The sequence below is a fragment of the Suricata suricatta genome, chromosome 17, assembly GCF_006229205.1.
Source record: "Suricata suricatta isolate VVHF042 chromosome 17, meerkat_22Aug2017_6uvM2_HiC, whole genome shotgun sequence".
In the NCBI taxonomy this organism is placed as follows: Eukaryota; Metazoa; Chordata; class Mammalia; order Carnivora; family Herpestidae; genus Suricata; species Suricata suricatta.
Window position 1 is genome coordinate 12,293,190 of NC_043716.1, and position 14,044 is coordinate 12,307,233.

The following is a 14,044-nucleotide window of genomic DNA, read 5'->3' on the forward strand; positions in this document are numbered from 1 at the left end:
GGGAGGGAGGGGCTGGAGATTGGCTTCGACAGAGGAGGGATTGTGTGTGCGCCTCCCCACCCTCCCCACCGTCTCCTACCCACGCCTGGGGACACAGTTCGTGGGAGACTTTGAGGAGAGTCAGATTAGGGCTGCAAATGGCACTTCCTCTGAGGCCCTCTCTCTGCCAGCTGTTGAGACATAGGCTCTGCCCGCGTGGAGCATGGCCCCATGTCCCCTTGAGTCTCTAGGGGATAGAGTGCTCCCCCATGGCCAGCCCTGGGGATGTGGCCCCTCATTCCTGGTCCCTTCTCTTCTTCATTCAGTGTTCTTTGGAACCCTTTCTGGACGGTGCCCAAGCTGGCCGCCATGCTGGGAGTGGAGGGTGCAGAGACGCTTAAGACACCCCTTATTCCTTGGGGCTCTTCGAGGCTGGGGGCTCAGGATGGGGAGACCTGGCCTGACCCTGGGAGCTCTCTGCCTGGGCTGTGGGGACAAGGCTCCCCTATGAGGTGACATGGGAACCCCACTAGGTCGTGTGCGATCACGGCTCCAACATGGTTCTCCCCAGCAGGACCCTCTTCCTGGGCCGTGGGTTGGTGCTCCAGGAAGCCCTGGACCTGGTTTGGGGAGCTGTGAGATGGGGAGCAGAGGCTCTGCTCTGCGGGCACTTCGGAACTGTGCAGGGAGCTTTACAAACACACACGTCTGTGTCCCACCTCCAGAGGTTTGGACCGAATTAGCTGGTGGGGTGGAGTCGCTGAGTGTTCCTCCTGACCCTACCGGGTGGTGGGGTTTGAGCATCGCTACCCGGAGAGTGGGTGTCTGAGGCCTCCGGCCAGGCTGGCGTCTTCTATTACCCCTGGTCTGGCCCACAAGCAGTGGGTGAGTGAACCACAGTGGGCATGGGCTTGACTGAGGGACTGGAAAACTGGTAAAACTTCTAGTTTCTTCCACATCCGGTCAAACAAAAATTAGTACTCAGAATTGTCAGTTCCCAGGTTCTTCACTGGACGGGGTCCCCACCTGGTACAAGGATTTACGAGCTGATTGTGCAGCTTTCTGCACCGTGCAAAGGGCTTCCGCACCTTTTGTCCCTGGTACCCAGTCCCCGGATGGGGCTGAGCAGAAGTTTCACACCCATTCCGCAGATGAGGCCGAGCCCAGGGGTCACGGCAGCAGGCGCGTGGGCAGGATTCGACCCGTCCAGGTGGGAGCCCCTTCCCAGCCCCGCTCTCCAGCTGCTCCTCTTCCTGTCCCCAGATCTTGAAGTACATCCTCAGCCGTGAGATCAAGGAGAAGCCCCTCCGGAGCCTGTCCAGGAAGTTCACCGACTGGGCATATGGGCCCGTGTCGTCCTCCCTCTACGACCTCACCAACGTGGACACTACGACAGACAACTCGGTGCTGGAAATCATCGTCTACAACACCAACATTGATGTGGGTCCCCTGGGAGGGCCGGGGGAGGGCCAGGGTGGGGGCCTGGGGCTCAGGGGGCGCTGGGGAGACCCGTGCCACTAGCTGGACGTGTCTGGAGGTCTCCATTCCTTTGCCCCAGTAAACAGAATAGAAAGGGGAGGGCTGTGGTGGGGGTCTCGTGGCCTCAGAACCCCAGACAGTGTGAGTGGGGGTGTGAGGATGGGATGATTGGTACTGATCTTCTCTATTTTATTTCTCCCCCTCTTCCCTAATGGTTCCAAAACTCCCGTTACCCTCAGGGAAGGCACAGCTGGAGCAATCAGGGAGGGCTTCCTGGAGTCGGCAAGGGTAGGGAGACCAGTGAAGCCGGAGGGGAAGAGAGATGATCAGCAGTGAGAGGTTTTTGGCTTTAGGGGGAAGTGAGGCAGCAGGCTGGATCTTCTTACTCCACGTGCTACCAAAAGTCATGCCTCCCAGATCCCGCCTTGTCTGGGGTCTCCCTGGGCCCTCACGGCAGCCTGGCTGGTAGGGCAGTTTGATCATTACCAATCATATGCACAAGGAAACTGAGGCCTGGGAGGGTCACGGGTTTTCCTAAGGTCACACAGTGAAGGGGACCAAGTTGGGCCATAACCTCAGTCACAGCCCTTGTTCCTTGCAGCCCTCGCTCCTCACTGAGCCGCAAGCAGGCCCTCCTGCCAGAAGCCCAGCTCCTGTGGGGTTTGGCCGCTGCCCGGGGGCACTGGGAAGGAGCCTCAGGAGCTGGAAATTACCTTCCCAACATTCCCAGACAAAGCTGTCATGGGACGTAATGACTGGCCCTTCCGCCAGGGGTGGTGCTGACTCAGCGCTTCCTCTGGAATGAGGGCCCTTTGAAAATGGGGGTGGTGTTCTACCCCCAGAACCGGCATGAGATGCTGACCCTGGAGCCCCTGCACACGCTGCTGCATATGAAGTGGAAGAAGTTTGCCAAGTACATGTTCTTCTTGTCCTTCTGCTTTTATTTCTTCTACAACATCACCTTGACTCTCGTCTCCTACTACCGCCCCCGGGAGGAGGAGGTACGTGGGCGCCTGGGGGGAGGGCGGTGGGATGGCCAGAGCTTCAGGAACTGGGAGCAGTCCCTGTGCCTATGGGGAAACTGAGGCCCAGAATGACCAAGACAGGTGCATGGCCTTCCCCAATTGTCATCCTTCATAGTTTCTAGAGAACAGAGTAGCTTTCCAGTGCTTAGCTATTGCGGGGAGATCTGGAGGGCTGGGGTCCCAGTCCTGCCCAGGCTCCATCTAAATCTAGAGCTGAGTGGCTGTTCCTGCTGTGAGAGCCACAGGAAATGGGAGGAGGCGGAGGTCACTCGGATCAAGCTTTCCCGCCACTCTGGGCCTCAGTTTCCCATTCATTACACAGGGCGCAGAGTTTCAGCTGTGTGTCCTGTGAGTGTCTGCACTTGGATGGGTTCTGGGACGAACGAAAACAGGCATGAGGCAGGCATGAGGCAGGCATGAGGCGTGAGGGGTTGTTCACACGGACTGGGCCGTGCTCCTCCCTGTAGGGCTCTGGGCTCCCGCTGTGGGTGGGCCAGGGGCGCGCGGGCCTCTGGCTCAACCTGAGGGTTTGGCATGTGTCTGTGCATGGTCCCCCCCAGAGCTGGCATGACCCCTGCCTTCCTCATTCCCCATCCTGCACCCCTCCCTCCCTCCCCTTCCTCCCAGGCCCTCCCACACCCCTTGGCCCTGACGCACAAGATGGGGTGGCTGCAGCTTTTGGGAAGGATGTTCGTGCTCATCTGGGCCACTTGCATCTCAGTGAAAGAGGTGAGTGGGCCGCGAAGGCCGTTCGGACTTGCCTGCAAGGCAGGCAGGGGACACCCTGCTCTGCCTACTACTGGGGGGCTCTGGGGAGGCGTTTCCTTTCTACACTTTGGATTTCTTAGTTACAAAATGTGAATAAATAAATCAGCAAGTCTGTCTTGCCTGCTTGCCACCTCTTCACACCCCCGCCCTCCCCCATCTATCAGCTCTACCCTCCCAGCCACTCAGTGACCCATCTTCCTGTCCCTCCCTCCACCCGTTCAGTCGCCTCTCACTGAGCCCGTCACTCATTTGAATTCGCCACATTCCTCCTTACTGTCCTTCTATATTTCATCCATTTCCCATCTTTCCATCTGTTTATCAGCTGGTCACTTATCAATCTATTCATCCAACCAGTGAATCAACAGGTACATCCTGAGCACCTTCTAGATGTGGGGCCCCGGGGGGAGAGGATAGGGAGGGAGGGCGTTTGTCCTCTGTGAGCTCACAGTCTTATAGGGGAATTTCAGATAGATATAAATATCTGGACTTTAAAATGGGCTGTGGAAAGGGCGCTGTGTGGGGTCCAGACCAGTGCGCAGAGGGCATCAGGGCATAGGAGAGGGAGGGAAGGCTGGAAAGCAGAGATGGCCTTTTGTGTGCGAGGGTGGGCCTGGGCATGAGGACAGTGGGGAGGAGGTCACTACAGGTCGGGCCTGGGGGACAGCATAAGACTCAGAGGCGGGAAAGCTAGTCCATGGTTTTTTATGGTCTTTTTTAAAATTAAATTTTTAATGTTAATTTCAGTATAGCTAACATTCAGTGTTCTATTAGTTTTAGGTGTAGAATATAGTGATTCAACAATTCTATACATTAGTGCTCATTAAGAAAAGTGTACTTTAATCCCCTTCGCCTATTTCACACATTCCTCCCCCACCTCCCCCCCCCACCCCCCGTAACCATCAGTACGTTCTCTATAACTAAGAGTCTGTTTCTTGGTTTGTCTCTTCGTCTGTCTCTTTTTTTTTCCTCCTTGCCGTTTGCTTTGTTTCTTAAATTCCACATGTGAGTGAAATCGTATGGTATTTGTGTTTCTCTGACTGACTTACTTTGCTTAGCACTGCACTCTCCAGCTCCATCCGTGTCATTGAGAACAGCAAGATTTCATTCTTCTTTGTGGCTGAATAATATTCTATTATATATGTAATGTGATATACATCTATATATCTCACATTTTCTTTATCCATTCATCTATCAAGGGACACTTGGGCTGCTTCCATAGTTTGGCTATTGTAAATAATGCTGCAGTAAACACTGAGGTGCATGTATCCCTTTGATTAGTGTTTCTGTATTTTTTTGGTAAATACCCGGTAGTGCAATTACTGGATTGTAAGGCAGTTCTATTTTTAACTTTCTGACGAGCCTCCATCCTGGTTTCCACATGGCTGCACCAGCTTGCGTTCCCACCAGCAGTGCACGAGGGTCCTTTTTGTCCCCATCCTCACCAGCACCCATGGCTTCTTGTGTTGTTGATTGCAGAAGCTGGGCCATATTTGCAGAATGGCAGGGAGCTGTGTGGCTGTGCTGCTCTGCTGGGTCTGCGTGAGGATAAGGGGGTAGCGAGAGGTGTGAGAAGCTTGGGGGTGCAGCCACTCTTACCCCAGGGCTGCTTCTGTGTGCCGGCCCAGGTCCCCTTCGGCATCCCTCACCTGGGCTCTGGCTTGGTCTTCACACCCTCTCCCTCACTGAGCCTCAGTCCTGGGGAGACACTGCTTTCCTCAGATCCTCCAGTGAGAGACATGAAGAGGGTGCAGCTTTTCTTTCCTTTTTGGCCTCAGGGCATGGCGATCTTCCTGCTGAGACCCTCAGATCTGCAGTCCATTCTCTCTGATGCCTGGTTTCACTTTGTCTTGTAAGTAGGTCTATCCCATTGGTCACCACAGCACAGGCACGGCTCAAGCCCTGCATCGTGGGTGCTGTGTCCTCTGGAATGACCATCCTCCCACATCACCATGTCCCCGTCATCCTGCCATAGTCTCATGGCCATGGACCTCCTCTTTCCTTTCTAGCAAGAGAGGTCCATGGGCGCCCGTGGGAGGACCAGAAGACCCTACCACCGTGCCCCCCATCAGGGTACACTGATGTCTGACTTCAGCTTGACGTAGAGCCCTGGGCAGCAGATGGGGTAGAGAAGGCAGGAAGAGACTTAATAGTGCTGTTTACTTCTTTATGAGGGGATGGTCTGGGCCAGTTCAGTTCCTCCTACTTGTGTGGGGTCTAGAGGTTACCGTCTTGGACTCTGGCAGATCAGGGCTGGAAAGCACTAGAGAAATCATCGAGTCATCTGTAGGCATGAAAAAGCAAAGCCCAGAGCAGGGAAGTGAGTGACTCACAGGCACGCAGAGCCTCAGCCCCAGCCTTCCGGTCATCTTCGTCTTGTGCTAGAGCAGGGCTGGCCACCTTCGGGCCCAGCTCAGCAGCCTTTCCGAGCGAGGTCATGTGCAGATGACATCAGAGGCTTACGTGACCCCTGTGTCTACATGAACAGCATTGCTGCCTGTGAATGGAGCAGGATTTGCAGCGGGGGATGAGGAATGGTGGGCTCTAGCTCTGGAGTTGCCCTCTTCTGAGCATTCGGGAAGCTGGGTCTGTAGGACCTTGAATCTCGGCCCAGTATTTCCAAATACCCAGGTGTTTTGTTACATATGTACCTGCCTTCTAGAGGCGTGAACGGAATTCTTCACCCCTGCAGCAGGTGCGGTGCCCAGATGCCGCAGTGAGTGGTAGGCCAGGTGCAGCACTGCCCCATGGTGTAAGCCACATGGAGTCTTTTTTCCTTTGAGAAAAGATGGTAATTCCAGAGAAGAAGTCATTTATACAACCACTGGTTTTAGTGCAGACAAAAGGCACCAATGCACAGGCCTTCTCTTCTGCTTCTTAGGTACTTTGTTGCTGATGAGGAAGGTATATGCCTGCTTCCTCACTTCCGTCCAAAATGCATCGATCACCCAAACATTTGCTTTTAACTGCATGAGAAAAACAAGGTTGCCTGTGTCCCAATTTAGCTAGTTAGATATTTTATAATCGTGGAGACTGTCTGATGTTAGAAGCAAGAGAGCCATTTATCCAGATGTGTGCATAACTGGTGGTTAGCACTGTTTAGGAGTAGATTTAGATCCTGTGTGTTTGTCATATATTATCCTTTAAAATTTTTTTAATGTGGTAAAATACTCGTAACATAAAATTTACCGTCTTAACCATTTTAAGTGTGCAGTTCAATAGCGTTAGGTATATTCATTATGTTGTGCAACCAATTTCTGCTTAGTGTATATATCAGCTAGCATATGTTATAGCTTTTAAAAATATTTTATTTATTAATTTATTTACTTTTAGTATTTATTTATTTTTGATAGAGAAAAAGAGACAGACAGACAGAACATGAGCATGAGCAGGGGAGGGGCAGAGAGAGAGGGAGACACAGAATCCGAAGCAGGTTCCAGGCTCTGAGCTGTCAGCGCAGAGCACGACACGGGGCTCAAGCCCACAAACTGTGAGATCATGACCTGAGCTGAAGTTGGACATGGCTGAGCCACCCAGATGCCCCAAGAAAGATTCTAAAAAGTAGGTTGTGGAGGATTTTTGTTATGATTGGCTTTGAAGTAGAGACATTGTCAGTTTTTGTCATTTTTGTTAAAAATACAATTATTCACTGTATCCTTAGTCCACCCCCGTGGTTTCCTGATCTATGTGGGGCTCAGAAATCACGTGGGTGATCTAAAAAATATCCAGCCTTCGGGCTGCTCCCCAGGGCTTCTGAACAAGAGTCCCTCGAGTCCTAGGGATCTGTAGTGTTAACAAGTCCCTGTCAGCTGCAGGCAGCCCACTGTTGGCTGTGACTCGCATCTGCTGATGGCTACTCCGAGACTGGAGTGTAGACCTGGTGGGTTGGGGCAGCCTCGCCTGTCTCTTCGGCATTAGCCCGCAGGGGGCCGGGAGGTTGGGGGTTTGAGGGTCTGCCCTGATGCTGAGGAGGAGTAAGTAAGGCCCTTGTCTCCTGTGTCTCCTGAACAGTTTTGTCCAAGCTGTGCTTGTGATACTGTCTGTCTTCTTGTACTTGTTTGCCTACAAAGAGTACCTCGCCTGCCTCGTGCTGGCCATGGCCCTGGGCTGGGCGAACATGCTCTACTACACGCGGGGATTCCAGTCCATGGGCATGTACAGCGTCATGATCCAGAAGGTGCGCTGGAGACTTTTAAGCATCGTGGACAGGCAGGCTCCGTGGTGGGGGAGTCCTCAGAGAATGTCGATTTTCAGAGGGAGAGACAGGTCTGGAGAACAAAAGAGCCTTTTTCATGGGCCAGCCTCTGCTCTTTCTCCCAAACCCCACTGTGTCCCTTTGCCTTTGGTCAGGCTTTAAGTGTCCAGACCCAGAAACACCTGGGCTTGTTGGACACAAGGAAGAAATAACCCTTAATGAAGAAGTGTGCTCACCCCAGGCAGTGGCATGCTGGCAAATATTTAATTGCCAGTTCTCTGGGAAACGCATGCGCACGCACACACACATACATTATGTTCATTATAAATTTTACCATACAAAGGATGAGTAGTACACAATTTACGAATAATAAAACAAATACTGCTCTTTATTGTAAATTACACATAGCAAGTTGAATCCGGCAGAATGATTTGTTGATTTGCTGAGCTCTTATCTCTGCTGCCAATCTATGGTTGAAACTAACAAAAGCATTGTTGCAAACCTAAATGCCGGTTGGTATTTTTCTTGACTTTAAGGTGTCAGATTAAGCCTTATGTGGGAACTTCCCTTGTTTGTCCATAATGTGAGCCACTTATATGTGGAATTGGATGCTAATTTCCAAATGCTGGAGGACTGTTGCATTAATGTTATTGTGTTGTTCACCACACAGCACCTACGGATAAGATACATTTTGTAGTTTAATCTGCCTTAAAGTTTTCTCTATCGCTGTCTTAAATCCAGACCTAGACAACCAGCAGAATGATAAGTCTTTGATTTGTACCACTTACCAATTTCCATCGTGTAAATCCTAACATGGCTGATTCCCAGCTACCAATATGATGTCCTTAAACACAGAGTTCAGAAGAGATGTGCAGTAACACAGTATACAGTACGCACAGCGTATGGCTGCCATAGATGTAAATAACCTTAATAGCATAGGTAATTGTAAAATAACTAAGCGATGAGTTTTGAATATTTACTATCTCTGTTTTTAACATAATTTACTTAATTATAAGCTCATGTGATTTAATTTTAATAATGGCTGTGTTTAAATAGCAGCTTACAAAATTCATGAAAATGTTAACTGTCAGCTCTTCGGAGCGGGTACGCGCTGGCTCCAGCAAACCACTGTCCCTGAGAAGTGTGAGGATTTCAGATGTGAGACTGTGAAGAAAGGTGCTCCCAGAGAGGGTGAATCATCAGGGATAGAGACAGACTGTGTTCCAGCGGGGAGGAGGGAGGTTCCAGGAGTGGAAGGGAAGGCTTCTTGAAGGAGGTGGGGCCCACAGCCGAGCTTTGGGGCATTGGGAGGATTTGTCTAGGGGAAGGGAGGACGGTGTCATTAGGGTGAGGGGCCCAGTGACGGTAAGGAGATCAGGGTCTAGTGAATATGTGCTCAAACCTTACCTTGAATCATGTTTTTTTCTTTGTAGGTCATTTTGCATGATGTTCTGAAGTTCTTGTTTGTGTATATTGTGTTCTTACTTGGATTTGGAGTAGGTAATGGATTTATAAATAACAGGAAGTCCTACAGTTGTAAAGCGCCTGATACAGATGTCTGAGTGCCAAGGCACAGAAACAGCCCCAGCAACAGTTATGTCACCTACCAGGGGACCACTAGCCATGCTTAGCATTTTCCAAGCATTGCCTTTTTTACTTCTCCCAATAGCTCGACTAAGGGGGAGTCATCACCCTGATCCTAGGGTAGCTGAGGCTTAGAACCAGACCTGCCACCCTTGCCCATCTACACTGTGGGGTAGGCCACCCACGTCCACACCAGCACGTTATGGGCCCCTCACAACCTGAGGTAGGCTGGGCAGGTGGTTTGGGTCCCCTTTTACAAATAGGGAAACTAAAGTTGGCAGAAATTTGACTCATCGATGGTCTTTGAAAAATAGGAGTAAATTCATGCATGGAGGTAACCTCCTTTGGTCCCACAGATCATGTTACTTGTAGCTTACTTTGGATACATCTATGAAAGCCTCTGGTCTGCTGGGGACTGGAGATGGGGAGGCCCCTCGTAAAATCTCTTCATTTGTACAACCTGATTTTATTTCTAACTTCTGCATAGAGAGATATCATTATATTTTCCCATGCCAGTTCTCCTCCATCCACCAGCCCCCAGTGATCATTGGCATTTGAAATTAGGCAGCCATTCCCGTCTTCTGGTGTCTCTGCTGGACCACAGTGTGCTTATTTATTTTCTGCCTCACTTGCTTGTTTATTCATCCATCCACTCACTCATTAATTTGACCATCCATCCATGTAACAAGGATCCACTACTATGGTGTGTTGGAAAGAAGAGAAGAAAGAAGCCCAGGTCTTGGCCAGGGGGTCTCCCTATAGAGCATTAGGAACAGACTCCAGACCTTACAGTCTTGGAGCAGATGGCCCAGGCTATAGGAAGCTGGGAGTCCAAAGCCTGGTTGGGGAACCAGGGACACACATAGATTAGAATTTGCAACTCTGCAAGGCTGTGAGTGATCAATGGCCAAATGGAAGGGCAGAGGAGTCTGCTTTCTTAGAAAGGAAGAGCTTTCTGCAGGAGGTCAAGGCAAAGAACCAGCCTGATGAAGCTTCCAGGAGCTGAGGCTGGAGATGAAATCTAAAGGGCCAGAGAGGATGAGGCAGTAGGGCTGTGGGGTGTGTGTGTGGGCGTGTGCACGCGCGCGTGTGTGTACGTGCAAGTCTGCACGAGCTTGCTCGGTAATGAGCCAGGCAGAGAGCCAGAGGGGAACACCCTGTTATGTCCTCGCAGCCCTGGCTTCGCTGATCGAGAAGTGCTCCACTGACAACAAGGACTGCAGCTCCTACGGCAGCTTCAGCGATTCGGTGCTGGAACTCTTTAAGCTCACGATAGGCCTGGGCGACCTGAACATACAGCAGAACTCCAAGTACCCCATCCTCTTCCTGTTCCTGCTCATCACCTACGTCATCCTCACCTTCGTCCTCCTCCTCAACATGCTCATCGCCCTCATGGGAGAGACCGTGGAGAACGTTTCCAAGGAGAGTGAGCGCATCTGGCGCCTACAGGTGAACCTGGTATGGGGACCGGTTCAGCACACGGTATTGACAACTGTCTGCACCAGTGGCTCTAGGGCGGGGCCTGGGAATCTGCATAAGCTCTCTGTGCTTGGCCAGGTTTGAGGACGTCTTAGTCCAGGTTCCCTGGGTATAAGGTCTAGGCAGTGTGACTAGATAGCAGCATATGTGAGACAGACTCAGGCTTACGGGCATCTCCTACTCAGAGTTAATGATGTGATGTGTGGATGTTGAAATGTGACTTTAGATTGCATTAAGAGGAGCATAGGGCATAGGATAATGGAGGTACCGATTCTACTGTCCTCCACCCTGGCTGCCCCACTCCTTACATGCTGTGGGCTTTATACACTGAAGACACTGACCCACAGGATAATCGAGAGCTGGTTACGAGGCCTGAGAGAGGACTGGAAACTGTGCTTCACAAGAGAAGGTGTTGGAACTTGGGTTAAAGAAGGTGGGAGTTCTCTCACATATGTGCAGACCTACTTGTGGAGGGACAGCCTCCTTCTGTGGCCCCAGAAGACAACACTGAGGTGTTTGAGGCAACGACCAGGAAGTTTCTAATTATTGGGTTGTTGATTACATTCAGAAAAGATTTGACGGGGAAACTGCTGAGGGGGGTCCAAGGCTGGCATAGAGGTGGGAGGACATGATGTCTGCCCCTCTCTTCACCATGGGATCCCAGGATCCTATCATTTTCAGTTAGGAAGCTACTGGACTTCCAGAAACATTGTTTATATGATGTTTAAAGCAATTTGAACACCTTTCCCAAACTTACTGGTTTTTCATTTTTGAAATCTGTAGATTAGGCGAACCCTCAGGGTCTATGTATTAGGCACCCAGTGGAGGGGGAGCTGGCTGCGTGGTGGGGCGTGTGCGCGCGTGTGTGCACACACACCCATACAGAGTGGTGTTCCTGGGCTGGCTCCTCATTGATAAGCTCATTTATGTCCCCAGAGAGCCAGGACGATTCTGGAGTTTGAGAAAATGCTACCAGAATGGCTGAGGAGCCGGTTCCGGATGGGGGAGCTGTGTAAAGTAGCCGAGGAAGATTTCCGGCTGTGTCTTCGGTAACAAAGGGAGAGGCCCCCCGTGGTGCTGGTTTTGGGGTGGGAGAGAGCCTCCTTGGTGAAAGTTGGAGAAACGACTTGCTTCCCGAACCTCAGCTACAGTCGTTCTGGCTCCTCCGAACATGGACTTTGCTCTAGTGGGGCCGCTGCCCTGGGATGAGGTTTCTCGAGCCTCCGAAGGGAGAGGAGAGGAGACTGCTGGTAGAAGTTTCGTCTCTGCCCCCTGCAGGGCCTCCATGGTCTCTCCCTGTCCACTGTCTTGTTTAGGAAACATTTGCTGGCCTGGCGCTCTTTGTCCTTGTCTCTACGATTCATGTGACACCAGGGGATCCGAGGCACATTTTGTCACTGGCAAATGTGAAGTGACAGAGGCTTTTGACAGATATCAGGCTGCCCGGTTGTTAGAAAGTGCTTGCTCATGCCATAACCAACTTCTCTGACAATGAGCCTGCTTCATCCTACCCCCGCTGACCACCTGACCTTGCAGACTGCCCTCCTCGTGTCACCTTACCGGAAATAGCTCCTCTGAGCAAAATTCCCGAATCGCAGAAACTACCGTTTCTGGCTGTGATCCTTATCCTAACAAGTATCTCTAATTTTGACACCCTCATTCTAGAGATGTGACCTTCCCCCAAACCATTGCCTCCAGTTATAATCTAGCACCTTAGACTCTGTCCACTCTTATTGGGGTTTGGACCCTAACCACCTTCACCTCATGAAACCTTAACCCTAGTTTAACCCTAAACTTCTGAACTTCCACAAGTTTACCCCTCACACAGTCACGTCTCAGCCTGGGCCCTCCTCCCCTCCTTCCCCACGGACTGCCTCTCACCAGTAAGGAGCAGCTGAAGATGCCCCCGTGACACCTCTCTGAGATTCTGGGCCCCACACACTGGGAGGGAGCTGATCCCTTCAGGCCTGGGAAAATGGGGACTTGGGTAGATTTCAAACCCTGAAAGTGCTGGCATGACCACGCGAGGCAGGAGTCCCCAGTCCCTGGGGTGGGTGCTGTCCAGGACATTGCGAATGCCATGCTATTTGTCTGCGTCTAATGAGGTGCAGTTGAGAAATAGTGAGGATGATGATCACACTTGCAGGATCAATGAGGTGAAGTGGACTGAATGGAAAACGCATGTCTCCTTCCTCAATGAAGATCCGGGGCCTGTGAGGCGGACAGGTACTGTTGCTGTCAGGAAGGGTGACGACCACGCCTGTCGGACCAGTATGATCCGGGCAAATCGTGTCTGGGGGCCCTAATTTCCCCCATCTGCAAAATGGGCGGGTTGAAGTAAATTGGTTCTCAGGTCTCTCTCAGCTGTGACATAAAAAAGAATTGTTTTTAATATTTATTTTTTGAGAGAGACAGAATGTGAGCAGGGGAGGGGCAGAGAGAGAGGGAGACACAGAATCCACAAAGTAGGCTCCAGGATCTGAGCTGTCAGTGAGAGCCCAATGCAGGGCTTGAACTCACAAACCGTGAGATTATGACCTGAACTGAAGTCAGACACTTAACTGACTGAGCCACCCAGGCGCCCCTCGTCCATGGCATTTTATAACCCTACTTGGAATAACTTTTACAAATCAGGTGATGAAAATAGAATCAGGTGGTGCAGTGGGACCTAGAAGCCTGTGTTACAGAGTGCTGTCTTTCTAAAATAGCAATTTTGGGTTTTTTTTTTTTGAAAGTAGATTTCACCAAAATCCAAGATTCTTCCAGGAGCAACAGCAAAACCACCCTGAATGCATTTGATGAAATAGATGAATTTCCGGAAACTTCGGTGTAGGAGCAGAATCTAGAGCTGTGTGGGCATGGGTCGCCTGGTGCTGGAGGCGGGGCCTGGGACCCGGAGCTGAGGGCTTGCAGAGCAGTGGAGCCTGGCGCTGCGCGCCCAGGAGTGGAAAGCACCCCATGCTGAGCAGGTGGCTGACCGGAGGGGCGGCCTCAGTCTGTTTGAGCGGGAAACACCTTGGATTTTTTTACTCAGCAAAGCGTCTGTATAAACCCGCTGCCGGCAGTCCTGAGCCTGGAAGTCCCTGAAGTCCCTGAAGTCCAGGGTGAAGTCCCTGGGCTCACCAGCTGGAGGTCACCTTGGCTGGGAGAGAAGGGTGGCAGGAAAGGGGCAGAGGCCTGAGGAGCAGGACTTCCTTCCTGTCAACATCGCCTTGACCCCTGTGGGGCCGCCCACACATTCCACCCGCTCCCTCACTGTGTTCTGGGCTCCTGAATCAAAGGGATTCTTGATCTCATCCCAGAGCAAACAGGGGCCTGAACTCAGTGGGATGTCCTGGGGGAGGAGGGGACTGAGCTCTGGAAACACTTTTTGGACCCTTGGAATGAGCGCCTTGGCACCTCGAGGCTCGAACTGTCTCAAACTGAGAGACGTTTTTAGTAGAGTAATTAACACAGGGTTTTTATTTTCAATAGAGAAAAAAGACATTTCAGTGTTGGATGAAAATTACTTCGGATGAAGTATGTGATTTTAAAATAG

General features: G+C 51.3%; 1 protein-coding gene across 2 annotated transcripts in view; it reads left to right on the forward strand.

The window, feature by feature from the left end:
* Positions 1 to 14,044, forward strand: part of TRPV3 (transient receptor potential cation channel subfamily V member 3) — a 29,912-nt gene extending 15,868 nt beyond the window's left edge. The window contains exons 8-17 of one of the 2 annotated variants that reach the window (XM_029928212.1): positions 1,243 to 1,419; positions 2,301 to 2,459; positions 3,111 to 3,212; positions 5,027 to 5,100; positions 7,260 to 7,425; positions 8,877 to 8,943; positions 10,202 to 10,476; positions 11,443 to 11,555; positions 12,653 to 12,732; positions 13,242 to 14,044. In XM_029928212.1, coding sequence (XP_029784072.1) covers positions 1,243 to 1,419; positions 2,301 to 2,459; positions 3,111 to 3,212; positions 5,027 to 5,100; positions 7,260 to 7,425; positions 8,877 to 8,943; positions 10,202 to 10,476; positions 11,443 to 11,555; positions 12,653 to 12,732; positions 13,242 to 13,339 — 1,311 coding nt within the window. In that variant the 3' untranslated portion in view covers positions 13,340 to 14,044. The remainder of the gene's footprint in view (positions 1 to 1,242; positions 1,420 to 2,300; positions 2,460 to 3,110; positions 3,213 to 5,026; positions 5,101 to 7,259; positions 7,426 to 8,876; positions 8,944 to 10,201; positions 10,477 to 11,442; positions 11,556 to 12,652; positions 12,733 to 13,241) is intronic. The other variant, XM_029928211.1, reaches the window with a different exon arrangement.